Here is a 21,246-nt window from a genome sequence, read left to right as displayed (position 1 = left end):
AAAATTCATCCAAACTCTTCGCTTCAATAAATTCATTAATGGAGAGATTTCCATATCTCCTGGATCCAATATGGCCGCCATGCATGGTAAACATAGTGGAGGTTGAGAAGAGTTTCTGATATACCAGCGTCAAACTGGTGGGTCTGATATCTGAGCCGGGTCACAGATCCAGCTGGTCCAGAACCATCTCCTGATCTGCTGATGGAGGAAAACTGTGGCTGTTTATAGTGTTAACCCTCCCCCAAAACCCCTAAAACCCCCAAAACTCCCAAAACTCCTAAAACCCCCAAAACTCCTAAACCCCCCAACCCCACCCAGGCAGTGATTTGATTTTGGTTTTAGGTGGAGTTGCTGCTTTTATGGACTTGTTCTCATTAATCTCTTTATATTCGTTGTATATTTTTTCTAAAAGATGAAAATAATTGACGGTTTGCTTGTTTTCTGAAGTTGCTGCTGTTGGAGTCTCTACATGATTTACTGACAGAACCACAAACTGGACCGGCTCGCAGACGGTTCTCTGGCTCTGGGCTCCTTCAATCTGATCCTCTGAATTTCTTCGGAGCTCCAGCTCCACTGGCATGGCGGTTGGAGCCTTTACAGTGGAAACTGTGGTTTTAGGTCCAGTGCTTATATGAAGCATTAAATGAAAGCCATCAGACAAGCCTGGAAAACATGTTGAGTTGGCTTCTCCACGTCTTCCAACCCGACCACAGACGACTTTATTGTGTGAATAGATGAGGTCTTTGTGTAGAAGGCAGCTTATACAAGACACATTATGTAAAAAAAGAAACCAAAACATTTTATTATTGAAAAACAACACAGTAACAAACACATTTATAAAAATCACCAACAACACATTGTGACTTTCTTCCAAAGCTGTCTCCTGTGTCTGAGCATGAGTCAGGCTGCAGCTGAGAGCGGCAGCCATGTTGAACGGTCCGGTCCAGCAGGACTGGAATACAGCATGTAGAAAAATGACCTGCATCTGTTATTGAACACCGAATGAAAGCCTCCAGGTTCCTCCATGTTGAACAGGGCAGCTAATTAAAAATGGATCTGGGTCGTTTCAAACCAGAAGCTCACGTCTCGTTTTACTTCTGGACAACGAACCGGCTGATCGGTTACAGAACTTAGAATCTTTTAGGTTCAGGAGTTAAAAGACATGATGGATAACAATAAACCCCTTAGCTAGCAGCTAGCTGAGCAGTAGTAGCTACACCACTGCAGCGTTAGCTTGTTGCTATTGAACGATAACAATAAAGCCTTTCAGCTAACAGCTAGCTAAGTGGCATTAGCTACATGGCTGCAACATTAGCTTCCTGTGATTGAACAGTGTCAATAAAACTCCTTAGCTAGCAGCTAGCTGAGCTGTAGTAGCTACACCACTGCAGCGTTACCTTATTGCTATTGAACAGTAACAATAAAACCTGTTAGCTAGCAGCTAGCTAAAGCCTTTCCATCCTGTTAGCATGGTAGGAAGTGGAGGCCTGCCTGACCCCAGTCAGAGTTAAATCTGCTAATCTGTGTAGAAACGACACTCTGTCCATATAAAGTCTCATACAGAGATTTGTCCTGTGCAAAACGCAAGCGTAGAAGATTTTACCCCAACATCTGAGCGACACATTCAATGTGTAGCTGTTGTGCTTTAAGCATCAAACCCCATTTTACAGAAGCAGAGCTGCATGATGACTGGTTTAGAGAATAGCTGCATCAACATCATGCACCTGTAGATCAGTGAAGTTACCAGGAAGTATCCACATGTATCAGAAATGGCTTCAACAGGATGACCTTTGAACCTGTGACCTGACTGCTTATAGTTAACTGGTCGTACTGGTGAGCCGCCAGTCGACTCGGTGAATGTTGTGATGGTATGTGCTGAGGCTCCGCCCACCCTGTGACCTTCTGCCTGTCGCTTCTCATGAAGAAATGAAACCAAAGACGTTTGGATAAATAACATCTCACAAGTGATGAAAATAGTAATCCAGGGAGCCAGCTTCCAAAGATTTAACACTAAATAAAATAGATCTATCATGACTTTGTTCCTGCTCTAATCGCTGTAGCGTTGGTGCTTGATAAATAGTAAAGAGAAGGCATGTCTGCTATAGTCGTACAAATGCTCTCTCCTTACAGTTCCCTGATGAGGAAGTCCGGTACATGTTTTTACAGCACTGGGCGCCCAGCTCCGGGTCCGGCTGGGTCAGCCCCCCCAGCTCAGATCAACAAGTCCCTTCCTGCTGAGGATCCGAGTCCGTCTACCACTTCCCAGGGATCGGCGTTCCACATTCATACCAGGAGACGTAGTTGATGTGGGAATGTCCTCCTATCTGTCCAAAGTGGACGGGCTCCTGGCGCAGAGCTCTGAAGAAACCTGGAGCAGCAGGAGAACACGCGCAGTTACAAACAGAACCGAGCTCTAAAGTTCTGCCAATCCATTAAAGAATGGAAGCTGATCAATCACTAAGACAGAAAGTCGGTCACGACTCCCAGCACTCAGCAGGAACCAAAGGAAATTTACTCCAGTACAGAAACTAGTTCAGGGGACAACTGACTAGTTTTTGGGTGTTAACTTGTTACATGGTGACCCGTCTGGAACCTGATGGGTCCCAGCAGGTGAAACCTGACCGCTGTCTCCTTACCTCAAACCGTTTCAAGACAGAACCAAACATTCTGCAGAACCTCTGATCTTCATCTCAGTCTAATCTACTCTGTTGGATCTGTGTGTGACGGTTTCCATGGTTACCGTTTCTGGAGGGGAGCTGGTCCGCTCTGAGCTGCCTGCCTGTCCGTCCGTCCAGAAAAGAATCCACAAACTGGCAGTGATCCTCTCCAAAGCCGCTCTGATCTCCAATGTGGTAGAATTTACCTTCAACATGAAAGGAGACGGTCAGAACCAGGAGGACGTCAGCAGGTCCGGTCCAACCCGCTCTCACGGCCACTCACCGTTCAGCGCGTCGCTCAGATAGATCTTGTACCTCAGCGAGTTGCACAGCTGGACGCCTACAAACTTGCGGTACCAGGTTCTCTTCACGTACTGCTTGCCATGGCAGTCGGAGTACGAGTCGGTCTTGAACGGGAACTGAGTCCAGATGGCGTCTTTTCCTGCACAGAAAACGGGTCAGGCCTCCGCATCCAGCAGGGACGTTCAGACAGAACCGAGCCTGGATTACCTGAGACGTTCTCGCTCACACGCGGATCCGCTGCAGAAACAAAGACTCAGATTAACTCAGATCTACGTCTGTGAGGACTTGATCATCAGAGCCAAAGCCTCTACAGAACCAGCTCGGACCCTGGAGACCCGACACCGAGGGGTCATGAGTTCTACTGACTGATGAATGTGTCTCACCACCGGTTTATGACCCGTGATGACACATCTGAGCCGCAGTGAAGCGGGACCAATCAGAAAGTTCCTTCATGGCCCATTTGTGATTTGATGGATTGGATATCTGAGCGGCTCCAGTTGTTCAGATTAATCATGAATATAAACTGGAGGAAACAGCCTGGAGGCCGGAGCGGTTCTGGTTCTGACTCTGATGAGGAGGAGGATCCGTACCAGACTCCGTGTTGAAGGACACCGGCTCACTCACAGGACCTTCTCCCAGCTCGTTCTTCGGCTTCACCGTGAACTCGTAACTATGGCAACCAGAGAAACAATTCAGATCCGGTCAGAAATGTTTGAACATTTTTACAGGACATAAATAAACGTCCAGTCGTCTTCTGGTTCCCAAACCCAAACGGACCCAAAGGCAGAACCGTCTGACAGTGAGACAAACGGTTGACTGAGCAGAACCTGAAGCTAAAGGAGATGATTATACAAAACACACGTTTTAAATGTTTCTGTTCTTCCATTTGGGATTTTACTGATTCTAAAAACCAAAGGGTTTATAAAAAACACCAGCATTGAGTTCATGTTTTTGGTGTCTGGAAAATGAGCCGTTTCAAAATCCTCTGGACTACTCCGTTACCTAGCAACCCAGCCTGATCTCCAGTGTTTGGTCAGCTGTACAATGGCTACTGGAAAAGACAAGAGCTTTGTTTCTGCATTCTTGTTGTGCAGGAGGCTCCACTTCTGCTTTTCTAAGACATATGGTTGAATAAGTGTTCATTTCTTGCAGCCATCTTCACATGTGACTGTAAACGTTTAGCGGGGGGCGGGGCCAGCAGCAGCTCATTTGGATTTAAAGTGACAGAGTCCCTAAAACAACTCAAATTGATTAAACTAAAATCTCTCTAAGAATGATTTTTGTAAAAATGTAATGAACAGGTTTTGTATAGGCCGTCCACCTTAACTCCCATTCTCTCGGTGATTCAGCCGTCCTAACGGTGAACCCAGCCTCAGTCCTCAGAACCTTTTTCTCATCAGGATTCATGAAGCCTGGCCTGCAGCAGAGCTCAGACCGAGCGCGGCGCCGCGGCCTGTTTGCACAGCTGCAGACTGAAACCTTCACGGCTCCCCTGCAGATAAATCTCCCTCCATGAGGCGCTGGACCTCTGCAACCTGCTGGGGAATGAGGCTGGAGAGGCAGAGATGGAGTACCTGCTCTCAGGGTTCAGGTTCTCCACTGCAGTGTGGGTCTGGTTGGTGGTCAGGATGGAAACCCGTTCTCCATCAGGTCCCTTTGCAGTAGAGATCACCTCGTACTCTGCAGAGAGACGGTACAGCATCGATTCTTCAGCTGTGACGGTTCTTGACAGACTCTCTGCCCTCTGGGCGGATCGCTGCCGGCCTACCGGTGGTGTGGTTGTCTGGTTTCTCCCAGTCCAGGATGATGAAGGACGGACATCCCTCCACCGTCACCACAGTGAGGTTGGCGGGTGGGCTGGTCGGAGGAGACGTGACGTTCACCTCACCAGGTTCGTCTTCAGGGAAGTAGTTGAGAGAGGAGGTGATGGAGCAAGGCTCATCCGGCTTCTTCCCGGTTTGGTAAACCACATGAGGCGCTGCGGGCCGGAATGGTTCAATTAACTCAACAGGAAGTAAAACGCTTGTTCTGTTAATCCCAGAAGTGCTGCTTGTTGCTGCTTGTTGCTGCATGTTGCTGCTTGTTGCTGCTTACCCACGTAACGCTTCTTGCCCATTGCATCAACATCAGAGGTTGGCTGAGACTGGAAAAGGTCTGAATCCTCCCAACTCTCCTGCCGAGTCACTGAAAACAGAAATATGGTGACATGAGACGACAAACTATTCTGCTTCCTTCAACAGGTTATTAAAGGTTTATGGCCTACACAAAACCTGGTCATTACATTTTTGTATAATGAGAATCAAGTCTGATCAGTTCTGACCATCTTTAAATTCAAATAAGCTGCTGGCCACGCCCCCCAACTCAACATTCACATAAAAATGGCTGCAAACAGATGAACAATTATGCAACTGTACAGGTTTGAAAAGCAGAAGTGGAGCCTTCTGCACAGCCAATCAGAATGCAGCAGGTGGTTTCTTGATGGAAAGTCAATAACAAAACTCTTTTCCAGCAGCCATTGTACCGCAGTAAAACCAGCTGACCAAACATGTCAGGACTCCGCCTGGGTTGCTAGGTAACAGCCAGGACTCAGCCTGGGTTGCTAGGTGACGGGTAATTCCTGACGTTTTTGAAATGATTAATTTTCCAGACACCAACAATCATGAACTAATTGAGAAAAACCAGCTGGGTTCTTTGAAGCGCTTTAGAAGCAGTAGAGACAAAATGGAAGTTTAAAACATGTAAAATGTGAATTTTGGATGTTTCTCCTTTAAGAAACAAAGCTGCATCCAGAACCCTCCAGCTTCCTGATCCCCTCCAAGCCTTCGCCGTGTCGCTGCGGTTCTGAAGACTCACCTGCGGTCGGGGCGGCCGTAGTCGTGGTTTGTCTTCGCTCCTGTTTGGTCGGTTTGGTCGTCACTGCTGGGACTTTATACTTTGGGATTTCTGGGTTTCTGCTCTTCTCAGGCCGGTTCACCTTGTCTGAAGAAAAGAATATTTTGAAGGTTTCTGTCTCTCAGCATGGCGGTAAAACCAGCAGCCATGAAGCTGGAGCTTTTACCGGTCTCTCCAGGTTTTCTCACATCATTCGGCCGGATGTTCAGAGTCGTCCGAAACGGAGATCCTGAAACAACAACAAGCAGCAAACAGGTTCTGTAACAGCTCAACCAGTTATGACTTTCTGAAAATACAAGAGACATGAAGCAGCTTTTTTCTATTTGATGGAAACCATTGGTCCAAAAGATTAAGATCATGTGTTTTGCATGTTTCTGAAGTGGTGCAGAAATGTTCTGTAAATGAGCTTCATGCCTGTGGGAACGTTCTTCAGAAAACAACGCTAAGCCTCAGCAGAGGCGGTGGGTCTGTTTTCCAGCCAGGTGTTTCTAACCTCCTGGGGAAACGAGTTGAACCAAAGCAGAGCTCTGCTCTGACTCCCAACACCAAATGACCCTGAAAACATGAAGCAGCCACAGGACTGGATGTTTCTGATGGAGGCGTCCAGAACCTGCAGCCAATTACACCCCCACCCCAAACCCAACCCCAAACCCCCCTCTGTTAAAGGAGAAGCCAAAATTCCACAATCAGGGAATTGAGTCGCTTCCAGAGCGAAATGGCATGAATGCAAAACCAGCAACATGAAAGACGGCGGAGACCCGCAACATTTTAACTCGTAACTTGAAACAATACAGAGACATTCCTTCCAATCAGGCCGTGTAAATATGAAGCTGCTGCAGCACCAATATTTGCTGTTTGCTTAAATTGTTTTGGTTTCTAAGAACTGCAGAGCTTTCCAGCTAAACTCTGTTATTCTTGGACAGAAACTCCTTCTGCCTGTTAAAGCTGGAACCAATAAATGCTCAGAGGTTTAAACTGGACAGTCCTGATGGAAACTGTTCTGTAATTCCAGTGTGTTTTCCATTGTTTCACACAAACCAGCCTGATATATAAATTGTTGTTTCCACATTTCTGTGGAAAGTGATCGATGCTCGCCATGCATCACATCAGCAGCAACATGTCCGCCGCCCAGCGTGCAGGAAGCATCAAAACATCACCAGCAGGCTGAGAGCAGGAACCAGGTCACCACAGGTCAGATGCAGCAGTTTGAATGTCTGTGGTGAGGAAAAGTGCAAAGCCCTGCAGAGGGAAGTTCTTGAAAATAAGCTAACTATCAGGGATGATCACACTTTCCAAGAAAAAAGTATTTTCCACAAGATGTGCCAAAGTCTTTGGCCAGAGCGTTGAAGCTGGCGGCGCGTCCCTTTTGCCTCTTGATCCCAAACAGCCCCAAACCATGCGGCGCTGGCGCAGCGCAGCGTTGGCGCAGCGTTGGCGCAGCGCAGCGCAGCGTTGGCGCAGCGTTGGCGCAGCGCAGCGGAGCGGCTGAAGCACGCAGCAGCGTTACGGCACAGACAGGCAGGGGTCATGCTGTTACCAACCATAAAGCCGGTCGTCAACGACGACACCAGACCGACCGAACCCAGCAGGAACATCAGACTTCTTGTCCTCCGTCAGCGAGTTGTTGACTGCAGCAGGAGAGGCAGGGCAAGTGAAACATGGCTCTGATTGGACGGTTATTCTGTCACCGCTCTGTTTACATCTGTGTGCTTTCAACAAGTCCCAGATCAATGGTTTTTATGCAAACAGAAAAGAGTTAAACCGACACCAAGCTGTCTCTGGATCCCTCAGCACATCCAACACAGTGAACTGATGGAACCTTTCAAATAATCAAGCAGCAGCTTCATCTTGATTATTTGAAACATGGATGAAGACCAGCAGAAGCTTGACTGGAAGCTGAAAACATGAGACAACAAACATGGATGGACAGATCAATGATGGAAGGATGATGGATGACAGGATGAGGAGATGGACACAAACATATTAATGGATGTGGACGAAAACGGCAACATGAGCCGCAGTGGAGATGGAGATGCTGCAAAGCGAGTGAAGGGTTAATGATGACACGCAGAAGACGAACAAGGACTCTTTACCCAGTCGAGCTCTGGGCCATAAGGCCAGTTTGGGCTGGGAAATGCCCCGGTGCGGCTGTCCGTTTGCTGTTGGGAGAGAGCCGAGTGTTAGGAGAGGAAAGAACCAGCAGCCGTCAGAAGAACAACCAACCAAAGTCTGTAGAGGAACTCAAACTGTTCCTCCTGCTGCAGGCGGCAGACAGGATCTGAAAGCAAAGCAGAACTTTGGACCGGATCTGTGGGATTCTAACAGTAGCTACCAAGCAGCAGAGTTTAGATGAGAACCTGAACCTTAGACCTCAGGATTTCACTCCGCCTGGCTGCTCTGGTTTGAGTTTCACCTCAGCGGTTTGGAAAAGACGTTGCTGCAGCGCAGAATCACTGGGTTTGAAGATTAGAGCGATAAGACTCTTTAAAAACACTCAGACATCTGCTTCATGTGAGCCGGGATGAAACCTGGAACTGATAATGGATCCTCAGAATCATCCGGTCCAGATGAGCCTGGTTCATGTCTGGTACCAGAACAACACTTTGCTCTGTTGTTGCTGTGGCGACGGGAGGCTGCAGCACAAACTATTTTACAAATGTCGGCCAACTTGTCACCTGAAGCTGAAGCGGGTCGACCTGGCCTCTGTTGGACCTAGAAGACTAGTTTGGTTGTTCACCTGAGAGGTTCAGCAGCCAATCACAGATCACCAGGAAGTAAAAGATTCTTAGACAGGAAGTGTTTCAGAAATCCCTACAGTAACTGGATCAGAGCCGATGCTGCAGAATGTTGGTGGCTCAAAATGTTATGGAAAAACTGAAAGGTGCCAGAAAAAATCAAAAAAATGTGATTGATATTAATAGTATTGATCGGTTGCAGCAACGTCACTTAATCACTGGAGGCGCCATGACGGACGGTGGAGGAGAGGGACGGAGGATGAATTGTTTCTAAAGTTGTTTTTTACAGTTTATTCATGGATTCTTCTTGTTCAAGTTGAGCTAATTTATCCTGGATTATAGATTTACAGAAGATGAATATAGTCAGTTTAGAAACCGATCAATATTTCCTCCATACTGACGTGTTGATCAAATCAAATTCACACCACATGATTTATGTCACTGTTTCCCTTTTCAATGGAGCAAAAACGGACCAGATGCTAACCAGTTTCACTATACATGCTAGGCTACATGCTAGGCTACATGCTAGGCTACATGTGGCGTTGTCTCCATGGTTACATTAACTCAATATTTGTTGCATCTTAAATCATATTCATAAAGAATATCTAGCATAAAGTGTTTGCTGTAAATCCATGATTACGCCGATGGTTTAATGATCACCGTAACTTTGATCATTAAAAGTTATAAAATAAAACGACATGTTTGGTTTGTATCCATGTCTGTGTGACGGCGCAGAACCTTCTGACCTTCCTGAAATTATCAGGCTAACAGCAGTTTGACGTCAGAGATGACTGGAGGCTGTTGGCTTTCTGTCTGTCTGTCTGTCTGTGCAGTCAGAACGAAAAGTGAGAATAAAGGTTCAGTGGAAGATTACCCCCAAGGATCAAAGAGGTCGGGGACGAGTTACTGGATCTAGAGGAAGAGTGGCGCTGTGTGAGGCGGTAAGAGAAGGGGTCAAGATGGCTCCTCAAGATCAGTGGGTTAGCGTCTGGGCTGGAGGAAATCACGGGCCTCCCGTTTCTGCTGCTGCCTTGACCTAAAAGATGAAGAACAGTTGCAGTGTCGGGGTTACAGTTTGATGAGCTCCTGCGATGGAAAACAGAGAGCTAGCAACAGCCCTGAGCTACGGCGTTAGCGATGGACCAACAGCTGGAGCTTAACTCGGCTAACAGAAGGATGAAGGATGGGGTGATGATGATGATGATGATGATGATGATGATGATGGGTCTTTTAGCTACAACAATCTTGGCTCCAGTCAGTGAAGCTGCTGCTGTGACAAGCAGCCATGACTGAGAGATTGTGAGCTACATGCAGACGCTGGATGGGATGGAGGTGAAGGAGAAGACCTGAGGAAAAAACAATCCGCCAGAAGCCTGACAGGAAGAGCAGACAGACAGACAGACAGACGGACAGAGCGAGGCCGGCTCTGAGCGGACAGGAAGTGAGGTTACCCCAGGTGCCGAGCTTGGCCCGCTCATTGGCCAGGGCGAGTCGGAGCAGCGAGGAGCCGTCCTGAGGTCTCACTGCAGCTGTGAGGATAGAAAAGGTTGAACACAACAAACATGTTTCACTGGAGGAGACGCGTCCCGTCCTGTCAAAGTAAAACCACAGTAACCACAGGTCATTCTGGGAAAAGGAAGGACGAAGTCAGAGTTGAACCAGGAGGATGTTAACAGACGAAAGGTGAAGGTGGAAATTACCCTCAGGATTAGGAAGCTTGTCAGGAGCCCTGCTGGGCCCCCTGGTGGTCTGCAGCTCACCGCCTCTGGAGGGGAAGTTAGAGACAGTGATGTTGGCAGGAGGGGTGGAGGTAGGCAGCAGTTTGGGGAGGGCAGCAGTCCGCCGCTCCGCAGGACGGCTTCGGTTGGCTATGAGACTGTTTCCTTTTTCTGGGACAGAGAGGAGAGAGGCTGTGATCCTCCATCCCAACAGAAACTCATCTTTAACTCAAAGTTTCCCTCTGAGCACTGAGACCCTAACCCTTTAAACCAAAACTTCCTCCATTATTGATTGGGATTAATTAATATTAATCGTTTTAATTAATATTAATCTGAAGAATTGTTAGATTCTTTTGGCCGATTGGGTCAAAGTGAAGTTGAGATGTTTTGGTCTCAGTAATCAGAAAGTTTAAAAGAACCTGGACTGAACCGAGCAGAACGACTCGTGTCGTCTTTCTGCAGAGAGAAAGACCAACAACGTCTGCGTCTGAACGGACTGAAGGCATGCAGTCTGGTGGGAAACGAAGAGACGCAGAGGAAGAGGAAGAAGAAGAGAAATGTGGAGCTTTACTCATCAAACGATGTTTTTAAGGAGCTGAAAACAAACCCAGTGATCAGGTGGTTTCTGTTGCACAGAGAACAGACACTGACCCTGAGGAACTCCTGAGGAAAGGTACCGAACACTGAAGCCGGTCCATCATCTGGTCCGGTTCATACCTGAGAGCCGTCAGGTCTTCAGAAAAACTCTGACTTTAAAAACTCACTAAACTCTGCAGATATGCAGATGATTATCAGGTGATTGTTTTTCTATTGATTCTTATATGAACAGATTTTCTGTTTTCAGTGAAAAATGGCAGAAAAAGCAGAAGGTGAAGATGAAGGGTCAGTGAAAGGTCAAAGGTCAAAGGTAGCCGGTGGCAGATGGATCGTGGTCACATGATCGTTGATGATGGCAGCGTGGGCGGGGCCAAGTCCACTTACTCTTATCCAGTGACATCACACCAAGACCTTCTGACTGGGCCGAGCATGCAGCCAATCAGGACAGGCCCCGCCCCTTTCAGGCGCTGAAGCTGCATGAATGGATGAAGCTGACGGTTAAAGAAGGAAAAGCATCTCCATGGTTACCAGGTGAGCCGTGAGCGGGCTTGGGCCGGGCGGAGCCGGGCACAGGGGCCGTTTCCTGCCGGCTCTCTGGGGACTCTGTGGGAAACAGGAAGCTGTCTTTATGGACGAAGAGGAGAGGAAAAGAACCGGACCGCCTCCAGAGAACCCACTGCAGCTCAGGTCCGACTGATGATGCTGGTAGTTCACAGAGATTTTATAGATTGGATCATTTTGGGATCAGTCGACCGTCACTGCAGCGCTTCCCTGGACCAGAAGAGAGTCTGACGCCCCGAAAGAAAAGAAACGGTGAAAGAGGAGATAATCACCAAAGATGGAGCGAGACGACCCGGGGTTAACGGGGCTAACGGGGTTAACGGGGCTAACGGGTTTAACGGGGCTAACGGGGTTAACAGAGCTAACGGGGCTAACGGGGTTAACGGGGCTAACGGGGTTAACGGGGCTAACGGGTTTAACGGGGCTAACGGGGTTAACAGAGCTAACGGGGCTAACGGGGTTAACGGGGCTAACGGGGTTTACGGGGTTAAAGGGGTTAACGGGGCTAAGGGGGTTAACGGGGTTAACAGAGCTAACGGGGTTAACGGGGTTAACGGGGCTAAGGGGGTTAACCGGGCTAAAGGGGTTAACGGGGTTAGCGGGGCTAAGGGGGTTAACGGGGTTAACGGGGCTAACGGGGTTAACGGGGCTAACGGGGTTAACGGGGCTAACGGGGGTTAACGGGGTTAACGGGGCTAACGGGGTTAACGGGGTTAACGGGGCTAAGGGGGTTAACGGCCGGCACCCGAAGACTGGAACTGTTGTGAAGAAGTGCGAAGAAGTCAACAGTCTTTACTGCTCTTCAGTTGTAAAGCAACGTTAAGATCACAGTTTGTCTCATTTATTGGTTAGAGCTGCAGAGCTGGTTGTGATTGAACTTTACCTGGCGGAGGGAACGGGTGCTGAGGTTTCTGCAACACAAACCAAAGAACAAATGTTCAACTACTTCATCTCTCTACACTGAAAGCTCTGGGTCATCTCTGGGACTAATAATTCTGCATTTATCTGCTAATCCAGTGAGATCCAGCAGCCATTACGTACCATCGGATTTGCCAGAGGTTTCCGGGGCTTGTACGGTTTCTGACTGTTTTTATCTGCAGTTTAAGAAACAACAATTTATCAGAGAACATGGTAGGATTTAAGTAGGAGAAGTTTCTCCTGATGGGTGGAAAAGGTTCTGCTTACTGGCCGTGTTGGTGCTGTGGATGACCGGTTTGCTCCAGAGACTGCTGCGGTCGTCCTTGTTGGAGCGAACCCCGAACTCGTACTGCGTGTCGGGCTTCAGGTGGTCGATGACGGTGTCACTGGCAGGACAGGTCTGGTAGATCCACTTCCTGTTCCTCTCCCTGTAGCGGATGGTGTAGAACCTGGAGTAGGACGGAGGACACACACATCGTCACATGTCGGGTTCAGAGCTTCGATTGTTCCGACTCACTGAACACGAGTCGATGCTTCACATCTTGTTGAGTCTGAAGTGATGCTGTAAGATTTCTGTCACCTGAGAAAAGAAGCCAAACAAGCGAAGTTATTTGGTTTAAATGCTGCTAGTATGAACCAATGGATCCAGACTGTAGAAGAAATTCAAATTATGGAAAAGATGACGCACTACAAGAAGACCAACCCAAGGAAAAATGGTAAAAACATAAAAGCTATGCAGAGCAGCGAGAAAGAATCCAGGACAATATTGGATTGTTTTGCTTGGATTTCTGCTGACATTAGTTTCATGTGAATGATTGATGTATTTTTAACAGTTTGTTCTGGTTATAAAGATGCCTCCAACGTCACCAGACCTTCTAGAACAATATCCGTCTGGAACTTAAACTCCTTCCAGTTGCAGAGGTTCCTAAAAGCAACATTTTGGTTCTTCTGGGTCGCAGGATTAGACTCTAACGTCTCTGGAGTTGGACCGGCGTTCAGAAACAATCTGCATCACCAGAAGGATCCTGAAGCTGCCGGAGCGTCTACAAGCAACCCGACGCTGCGGCTGGACGTCTGGATCTTGTCAGAGTTTCACTGACTGCCGTCCTGAAGGTGTCGGGTTAACAAGACGTTAATAACCCAGAGGCTGGAAGCCGTGCGGTTTCTCCTGGGCGTCTGCAGCCGTCATGACCTCAGCCTGGAAACCAGCATGTTGTTCATCCTGGCCGGCGTGCATCTCCACTTTCTCCTGGGTTTTCAGAGCGAGGCAGCAGCCAAGCTGAAGGAGCTGACGTTAGTTTTAATAAGAGCAGCAGAGGACTGCAGGGTCAAGATTTCCAGAGGTTCCTCCAACTCGTTTGACAGGGAAGGAAAAACGTGAGCTGCAGGCGGCGGGAGACGATCACTCAGCACAGACTGACCATTCAAACACAACAGATGCATCATCCTGACCGGACAGACATGAGACTCTGTCCCACTGTGGACACGGAGACGTCCAGTCAGGATTGTTAGGACTCCTCACCCGTCCTCCAGACACTCGCTCATGACGTTCTTCTCGTACGGCGTCTTCAGGTGGTTCCCCCAGGACAGCAGCACCGCCGTGGGGCTGATGGAGCCGATCACCAGGTGGAGCGGCTTCTCCAGGTTCACCTTGCCTAGACAGAGAGGACTGTGAGACTGCAGGCGGCTCTGAGGATCGGACCGGACCGGACCAGAACCCTACCTGTGCAGTGCTTCTTCATGTCGTTGACTGGGATTGGCTGGACGGCCACCAGGTACTTTGGTTCAGCATCTGAAACAAAATGGTGGCTGAGCTCAGCGTTTGGTGACAGATGATCTCAGACATGGAAACACAGAAACATTTCATTTCAGCAGCGACCGTCAGCAGAAATGTTCCTTTGGGCCAAATTACACAAAACTCTCAGATTTCCAGAAACCTGATCTGATGCAGAAAGCTGGAACACCATGAAGACTCTAACAAGTAACCGATCCTGAAGATTAGTTAGTTCAGACAGTTTTGCATCTGGAGTTTTTCCAGCCTGTTGGAAACATGAACAGGTCCAGTGGGACCGGCTGGACTCTGTTACAGAGCGCCGTGACAGTCATGATGTCATGGCGGCGTGACGCTAAGCAGACGCACACATGGCAGCGATTAGAGATGAAGAGAAATTTCTCTGCAGATTCTTCCAGAACAAAATCTTTACTTTCTGCCTGAAACACGTTCAGGTGAAACCTGGAAGGAAATGAAGGAAAACTTTCTGCCCTGAGGGAAGTTTCCCGTCTTCCTTTTTGATAACCAGCATAGCATTCAGCGGAAGATCATGCTAAACCGTTATGCTAGCATGGTGTATAGTGGAAGCTAACGATAAATCACTAAATACCACTAAACACATGGCATTGAGTGAAAGATAATGCTAAAGCGATATGTTAGCATGGCTTTACTAGAAGCTAGCACTAAATTCTATGGTACTTAGCAGAAATACTAACTCACTATGCTAGCATGGTACTGTAATGTAGCGCTAAAATGTTACCAACATGGTATTCATCCGAAGGGAATGCTAAAGCGCTACACGCTAAAGTGTCCCACCACTACATAAAGGGATGACATTACATCACTTCCTGTAGCTTGGATCTCACTTCCTAAAGGAATCAGCACTTCCTCTGAGGTCTGGTCCGGTTTATTGGTTCTGCCGGTTCCCATGCAGCATCAGTCGGGTTCCTCACCTCAGAACCCGACTGGAGGTTCTGGTCTACGAAACGTCTCAGAAATTATGACACAAAGTTTATGATAAGTTTATCACATTAAAATCTTCCTGGAGAGACAGAAACACTGATCAGAACTGAAACATTGATCAGAACTGAACCAAATGATCAATACGTCAAACTTTACAGTCCGGTTGGAAACGTTCTCAGCTGCTTTAAGGGCAGGAATGGTCCTCCATACGTCTGCTTTGGTTTCAAACATGAAGCTGTAATAACAGCAGTTGACCTCAGAGGAAACACCAGCATCGCCCTGAGACCAGCACTGGGTCTGATGTGGCAGGAAACCCAGAAACCACCAGCAGCGGCGGATTTACAGAGTCAACATGCGGCGCTGCTGAGCTGATGGGAGGCTGGGAGGAGGCCACAGCGCCACCCACAGGCTAAACGCTCCAGAAATATGAATTTATGCACAAAACCCATCGTTTGACTCCATGATGGAGTCAAAAGGAGGCGACAGTTAGCATCACGCTAACAAACATGGCAGCGGCAGCATCATGTGACACATGACTAAACGTTTGGACGTTCCTCGTTTAGATCTGAGAATGATGACGGATTATTAGAGCCAATTTAGAGAGAATAAAAGTCAGAAAACTCGACAATTTAGAGATTAATGTCTGAAACTTTCCAGAAAAACAAACAAGGACATTTTCTGAGCTGAAAACGTTGAAAATTTGCAACAGAAAACTTGGAAATTTTAAGATTAATCTCTGAATTTTTCTAGAAATTTCTTCTGTTCAGTTCAGAAAATTCAAATTTGTTTCTTCAAAATTATATTTTTTTTCTTGAAATTTTAAACTTTTGAAACTCAAACTTTCTTTCTTGAAAAACTCAGAGATTAATCCCAAAGTTTCTGAGTTTTTTCTTGTAAATTTTTGACTTTTGGAGAACAGAAATTTCCATGTTTTTGGAGAAAATGTATTTTTTTTCTATCTACAACACTATGATATATATATGGCCTAGTTAAAGTCCTACATTTAGCTGTGTGCCATGGGCAGCACTAAACAGAGATGTTCTCCAAACTGACTGAATATAAATGCAGGTTTTTGGTTGTGAATATGAAGCAGAACATCCCAGGTTTATTCTCTGGACCCGACCCGACCCAGAACCCGACCCAGAACCCGAACCGACCCGGTTCTTACCCAGCTCCGTCTCGTACAGCTGTCCGTTCTCCGGCAGCTGGATGAACTGCTTGGAGAAGACGCTCCTGCCGTATCCCAGGATGTATCCCTCCAGCTTCACGTCCGGACCGGGCCGGACGAACTTCATGACGATGGTGTCGCCGGTGGCGTTGATCCGGACCTTCATGTTCTGACGGCGAACTGAGGGGAACCAGACAGGAGGCGTGAGCAGAACCGACCCGGAAACCAACATCCAGGCTGAACTGTGATCGAGTTTGTAGCAAGTTTTTCAAAAAGTTACAATTTAGATAAGACAGAAAAATCTTTATTGTCATTGTCACAAGAACAACGAAATTTAAAAAGTGCCATCAGTCAGTACATATGCTTAAAAACAAACTTCTGATCCAAAAGTTAAAATTGCTTCACAAAACCTTCATTTTTTCAGGATAAAGTTCACTGAAAAAAACTAAAAGTTTGGCCCTAAAATCAGAATCAGGACTTTTTGTTTCTGAATTCTGAGGTTTTTCTCAAAATATGTCTTTTTTTTCCATAATTCTGAAATTAAAATCAAAAATCTGAGAAATAAAAAATTCTGGTGAAAAGTCCATCTAACTTTATCTGCATACGTTTTGCTGATTGGTCATTAAAGAAGGGGAAACATTTTTTCCTTCCTCTCAACTTTCCATACTAGTAACAGCACAGACTCTGGTGGCAAATTAACTTTGTGTTGTTGTTGTTGTTCTCTGTAGTTTGATCCAGAACCGACCGGAACAGAACCGGGTCAGATTATCTTTAGTTTTTCCAGCCGTCGGTTCTGGTTCTGGTTCTGTCTGAACTCAGATGTTTGCTTCTGTGTCTCTGGATGTGGAGCCGTTAGAAATCGACCGCAGGAACATCTGGAGCTGCAGATGTTGATGTTCCTGTTTATGGAGCAGCAGCAGAAACTAAAAGCTTCGCAGGATTTTATTGTCCTGGAGGCAGAAAACAACCAAACTGCAGCGTTTAGAATCAATTCACCATAAAACCCATTAAAATCTTCCATCTGCTGAAAGTCAACTAAAGCTGCAGGATTTCTACATAGAAATAAATTACTATTCAGTCATTATGCTGCTCAGAGCGCCCCCTGCAGGTCAGAAAAACGACAAACACTCAGCTGGAAAAGGAGCAAATTCTGCAAAAATGAGAAGATTTTTACTGAAGGGTTGAAATCGACTGAAGAGAATATTTAAAAATAATAAAAACTGTCAGCTAATCTGATTAAAATCTGAACATATTTTCTGGAGCGACAAGCAGAAATTCCCAGAAACCCATAAAACCTCCAGCAGGATGTTTCTGGTCCTCATGGTTCCCAGTTGATGCACAAATTATTTATTTACAGTGAAATTTGTACCAACAGCAGAACTTTGGTAGAAACATAATCAGTAAAAGTTAGAAAATGATTAAATCATAAATTAAAAACCTGAAAAGGTTTCAGTGGAACCGTCACAGAAAGCAACAAATCTGGATTATGTGAAAATAATTTAACTTTGGAGTTTCTGTCTTTTGATTTCAAAGTAAAGTTTTGCTTAATTCTTGATTTTCAATGTTTCAATGGAGCAAAAAAGCAACAAATAGTTTAATAGTTTTAAGAGTTTAAATAGTATTAATACCACAAAGTATGCAGAAATAGATGCCATATAGTTTAGATACAGTGACGTCAGAAACACGTTACTTAGTTGTGCAACTGGTAATATTAATAATAATTATAATTATTAATATTAAATTAAGTGTCACAAATCTGTGCAGCAGCCATCTGAGTTGTGGAGCCGCAGGAGGACCTCTGACCTCTGACCTCTGACACACAACCTGGAGGCTGAGGGTTAAAATCCTTACAGTTTTCCAGACAATAGTGGAAAACAAAAAACTGCACAAATTACTAAAGTTTCTTTTTTTACTGTAAAATTAAAAATCTCCCCTTCAGTTCAACAACATAACAGAGACACATTATTGATGTTATTATAAAATAGTTTACAATTAAATATTGGCAAAGATCAACGTCATTATCACAGCCTTGTTGTTAGCAGCTGCTGAAAGTAACTAAAAAAGTTACTTTTAATGTAACTTAGTTACTTTCCAATTCAAGTAGCCAGTAATCTAACTGAGTTACTTTTTCAAGGAGTAATCAGTAATCTGATTAAAGTTAATATTTCAAAGTAACTTTGCCATCACTGGTTAGATATAATAAAACTAAATAATAAAAGACAAATGTAACAATTTGTTCAGCTTTAAACAAAAACAACTCTTCCTATCAGCCTGCAGCGCCTCCTACAGGTCAACTATTAAATCACAGCTTTTAAAAAGTTTGTTTTCAGAACGTAGTTTTCCAGAGCGCCCCCTGCAGGCCCGGTCATGCAGCGCTGCTTAGCAACAACAAAAGGTCCAAACAGTAAAACATGGAGTTGGTTCTGAACGGACCAGTTAAAGAATAAAAACCACAGCAGGTCAGAGTGCCACCTGCTGGCCACAATCAAACCAATATATTTCAAATCTTCCCCTCCAGTCTGGACCCGGGTTCTGCAGAACCGAACTGCTGGGTCCGACCAGAAGCCAGAACATGGTCTGCATGGAGACAAACCAAACCCAGCGGGTCGGGCTGCTAACCGGGCCCCAGCAGAACCCTGGACCAACACCTGCCTGAGAACCAGAACCAGAACCAGAACCTGAACCTGCTGACTCGGCTGTTTCCATTCAAAGCCTGCAGGAGAATCCTGCTGCCGTTTTGTTCTGTAAATCTGGATCAGAACCCGTCAGCTTTGATTCTGTTCTTTTCTTCACTTTCACCAGTTTGTTTCCCTGACCTTTGACCTCAGATCGGATCTGTTTTCTGTCTGTTCTGGTTCTTCCTCTGTGGTTCTGACCCGTTCAGGTCAGATGTCTGGACTTGCCTCGGATCCTCTGGGCCGGGCTGCCGCCCAGCAGAACCGTCCCTCCGATCAGCAGCAGCAGCAGGACTCTGAGCAGGAGAGCCACCATGACCTCTGACCTCTTGCAGGTGATGATGAGGAGGGTGAGGAAGGAGCGACCTGGAGCTGGACAACTTCACTAAGCGTCTCAGAGAGCAGCCGTCTTAGGACTTGTTCAGCTGAGGGACGTCCTCGCAGTGGGACGCTGCGTCCAGCGGCTCCATCTATAGGCTGGGAAAAGGGGGCGGAGCCTCCGCTCGCTCGCTCGTCCTCCCATCTCCCTCCCTCTCTCTCTTTCTCCTCCCACAGAACCGAGCCGTTCTGGTTCCACCAGCTGCTGCAGACCTGGTGTTCAGAACCAGCCTGGTCTTCATCCTCCTCCTCTTCCTCATCTGTTTGAATCCTTCATTAAATCTTTTACGTCTAATTTTGATGTTTTGTCTCTTATTTATGTTAACAGTTTATGTTTAGGATATTTATGAAGATGTTTCTAATCCATCAGTAAATCATTTATTCATCTCTTTGCATTAAATCCTCTCCTGGTTTTTAATCTGATGTTTGATTTTAATCCTGTTTTACATTTTAATCTTTATTTCGTCTCATTCTGTCTCTAATCAAATGTTTTCTATATTTATGTTTCTTCATTTTGTCCTGATTATATTTTATGATTTAATTTGATCTGTTTGTGTTTCTCTGCTTGTTTTCCTTCGTTTTAACCTGTTTATTTTTCATATTTCTTCCTGGTTTTGAAAGTTATTTTTAATGTTTTTGTGATTTATATCTGGTTTTGACTTTATGGCTGTTCTGCGTATTTATGATCATGTTTTCATGTATCAGTAAATCATTTACACATATTTCTGTTTGAAACTTTCCTGTTTTCTATTCTGCAGGTTTTTACACATTTTATGAGTTTTTATCTTTTGAGTCTTTATGAATTTACTTTCTATATTTTCATTTGTATGAATCTGTTTCTGGTTCTGTAACTTTACTGCTGGTTTGTGTTGGAAAGTTTTGGATCCTTTGAAACTTTTTCTGGTTTTTAATCTTTATTTAAATGTTTTCAGTTTGTTTTGTCTTGTTTCCTCGTCCAGCAGTGAATCTTTTATCTATATTTGTGTTTGCACTGAATCATTTTTCATATTTTGAATTTTATTTTTCATGTTTCTTTGACAGTTTTACACATTTGACGTTTAAAGTTTTGTCTTGTTTGATGTTTTATGGTTTTAGTTGCTCTGTCACTGATGGCGTCACTTTCTGCAGGTTTTGGATCTTAAACTTTTCTTCTGCTTGTTTTCCTTCTTTTGAATCTTTATTTAAATGTTTTGCATCATTTTTTCTTTTCCAGCCGTTGTGTTTTTTCCATCTATGTTTCTCTGTTTCCTCCTGTGGTTTTTCTATTTGAGCTTTGAGTCAATTTTGCAGATTTTTTGCCAGTTTTACACATTTTTGGGGTTTTATAAACTTTCTCTCCAGTTTTTTTGTAAATTTTTTGCATCAATTATTAATCTACGGTTGTTTTCCTTCTTTTTGCATTTTTGTGTTTTGTTTATCTAATAAGATGCATTTATGAATATTTTTGTTCACATTCAGTCTCACATGTTTCCTTTTTGTTTTGCAAGTTGTTGTTGTTTTTTACAGTTTATGAACTTTTACCGTCCCTTTATGAATATTCATATTTCATTAATCAGTGAATATTTTCCATCTATTTTTATATTATTTTTCTTCTTTCTCGGCTTGTTTTCCATCTTTTCATCATTTTCTCCTGTTTCCTCATCTGAACTCAGTGGCTTCACCATAAAAATATCTTTTCCATCATAAACTCTGGTTATGAGCCGCGGCCCCCGGGTCCTTGGACCCCTGACCCCTGACCCCGCAGCCTTCAGGGTCACTGATTAACTCCCACATGGAGGAAGAGTGAAGGAGTGAAGGAGTTCAGCGCTGTGAACACAGCAGTATTTACTGAATTAAGCGTCTCATTATGACCACATGTTGCAGCTGAATCACTGAGGTTGGAGGTTTGGCGGCAGCAGCTGGATGTTCCC

The 21,246-nt window shown here is 45.5% G+C and overlaps 1 protein-coding gene across 11 annotated transcripts; it reads right to left on the bottom strand.

Annotated features, from left to right (window-relative positions):
* Positions 1-778: 778 nt before the first annotated feature.
* On the bottom strand, positions 779-19,414 carry abi3bpb (ABI family, member 3 (NESH) binding protein b). 11 transcript variants are annotated; one of them, XM_028010550.1, is made up of 23 exons: positions 19,187-19,414; positions 16,284-16,463; positions 14,105-14,173; positions 13,904-14,036; positions 12,649-12,830; positions 12,505-12,557; positions 12,347-12,374; positions 11,431-11,505; positions 10,288-10,476; positions 10,039-10,116; positions 9,462-9,623; positions 7,946-8,011; positions 7,394-7,480; positions 6,019-6,081; positions 5,814-5,939; positions 5,055-5,144; positions 4,729-4,938; positions 4,535-4,640; positions 3,551-3,630; positions 3,168-3,197; positions 2,941-3,099; positions 2,741-2,863; positions 779-2,368 (listed from the first exon to the last, which is right to left on the bottom strand). In XM_028010550.1, the coding sequence occupies exons 1-23, from the start codon at positions 19,272-19,274 to the stop codon at positions 2,253-2,255; spliced, it is 2,493 nt and encodes an 830-aa protein (XP_027866351.1). In that variant the 5' UTR covers positions 19,275-19,414; the 3' UTR covers positions 779-2,252. The 11 variants fall into 11 exon arrangements, with proteins under 11 accessions (XP_027866351.1, XP_027866354.1, XP_027866353.1 ...); XM_028010553.1 differs by lacking the exon at positions 7,394-7,480; XM_028010552.1 differs by lacking the exon at positions 10,039-10,116.
* Between the last annotated feature and the right edge of the window lie 1,832 nt (positions 19,415-21,246).

This window comes from Xiphophorus couchianus, chromosome 24 (genome assembly GCF_001444195.1).
Source record: "Xiphophorus couchianus chromosome 24, X_couchianus-1.0, whole genome shotgun sequence".
Classification (NCBI taxonomy): domain Eukaryota; kingdom Metazoa; phylum Chordata; class Actinopteri; order Cyprinodontiformes; family Poeciliidae; genus Xiphophorus; species Xiphophorus couchianus.
This window is presented reverse-complemented; position numbering and strand designations above follow the sequence as displayed.

Bases quoted from the DNA above. Each gene is read 5' to 3' on its own strand.
- abi3bpb (XM_028010550.1), bottom strand. From the start codon at position 19,274: ATGGTGGCTCTCCTGCTCAGAGTCCTGCTGCTGCTGCTGATCGGAGGG. The intron at 12,831-13,903 runs GTGAGGAGTCCT...GTCCTACTCCAG, and splicing joins AGCGAGTGTCTGGAGGACGG to GTTCTACACCATCCGCTACA. The intron at 4,939-5,054 runs GTAAGCAGCAAC...TCCGGCCCGCAG, and splicing joins GGGCAAGAAGCGTTACGTGG to CGCCTCATGTGGTTTACCAA.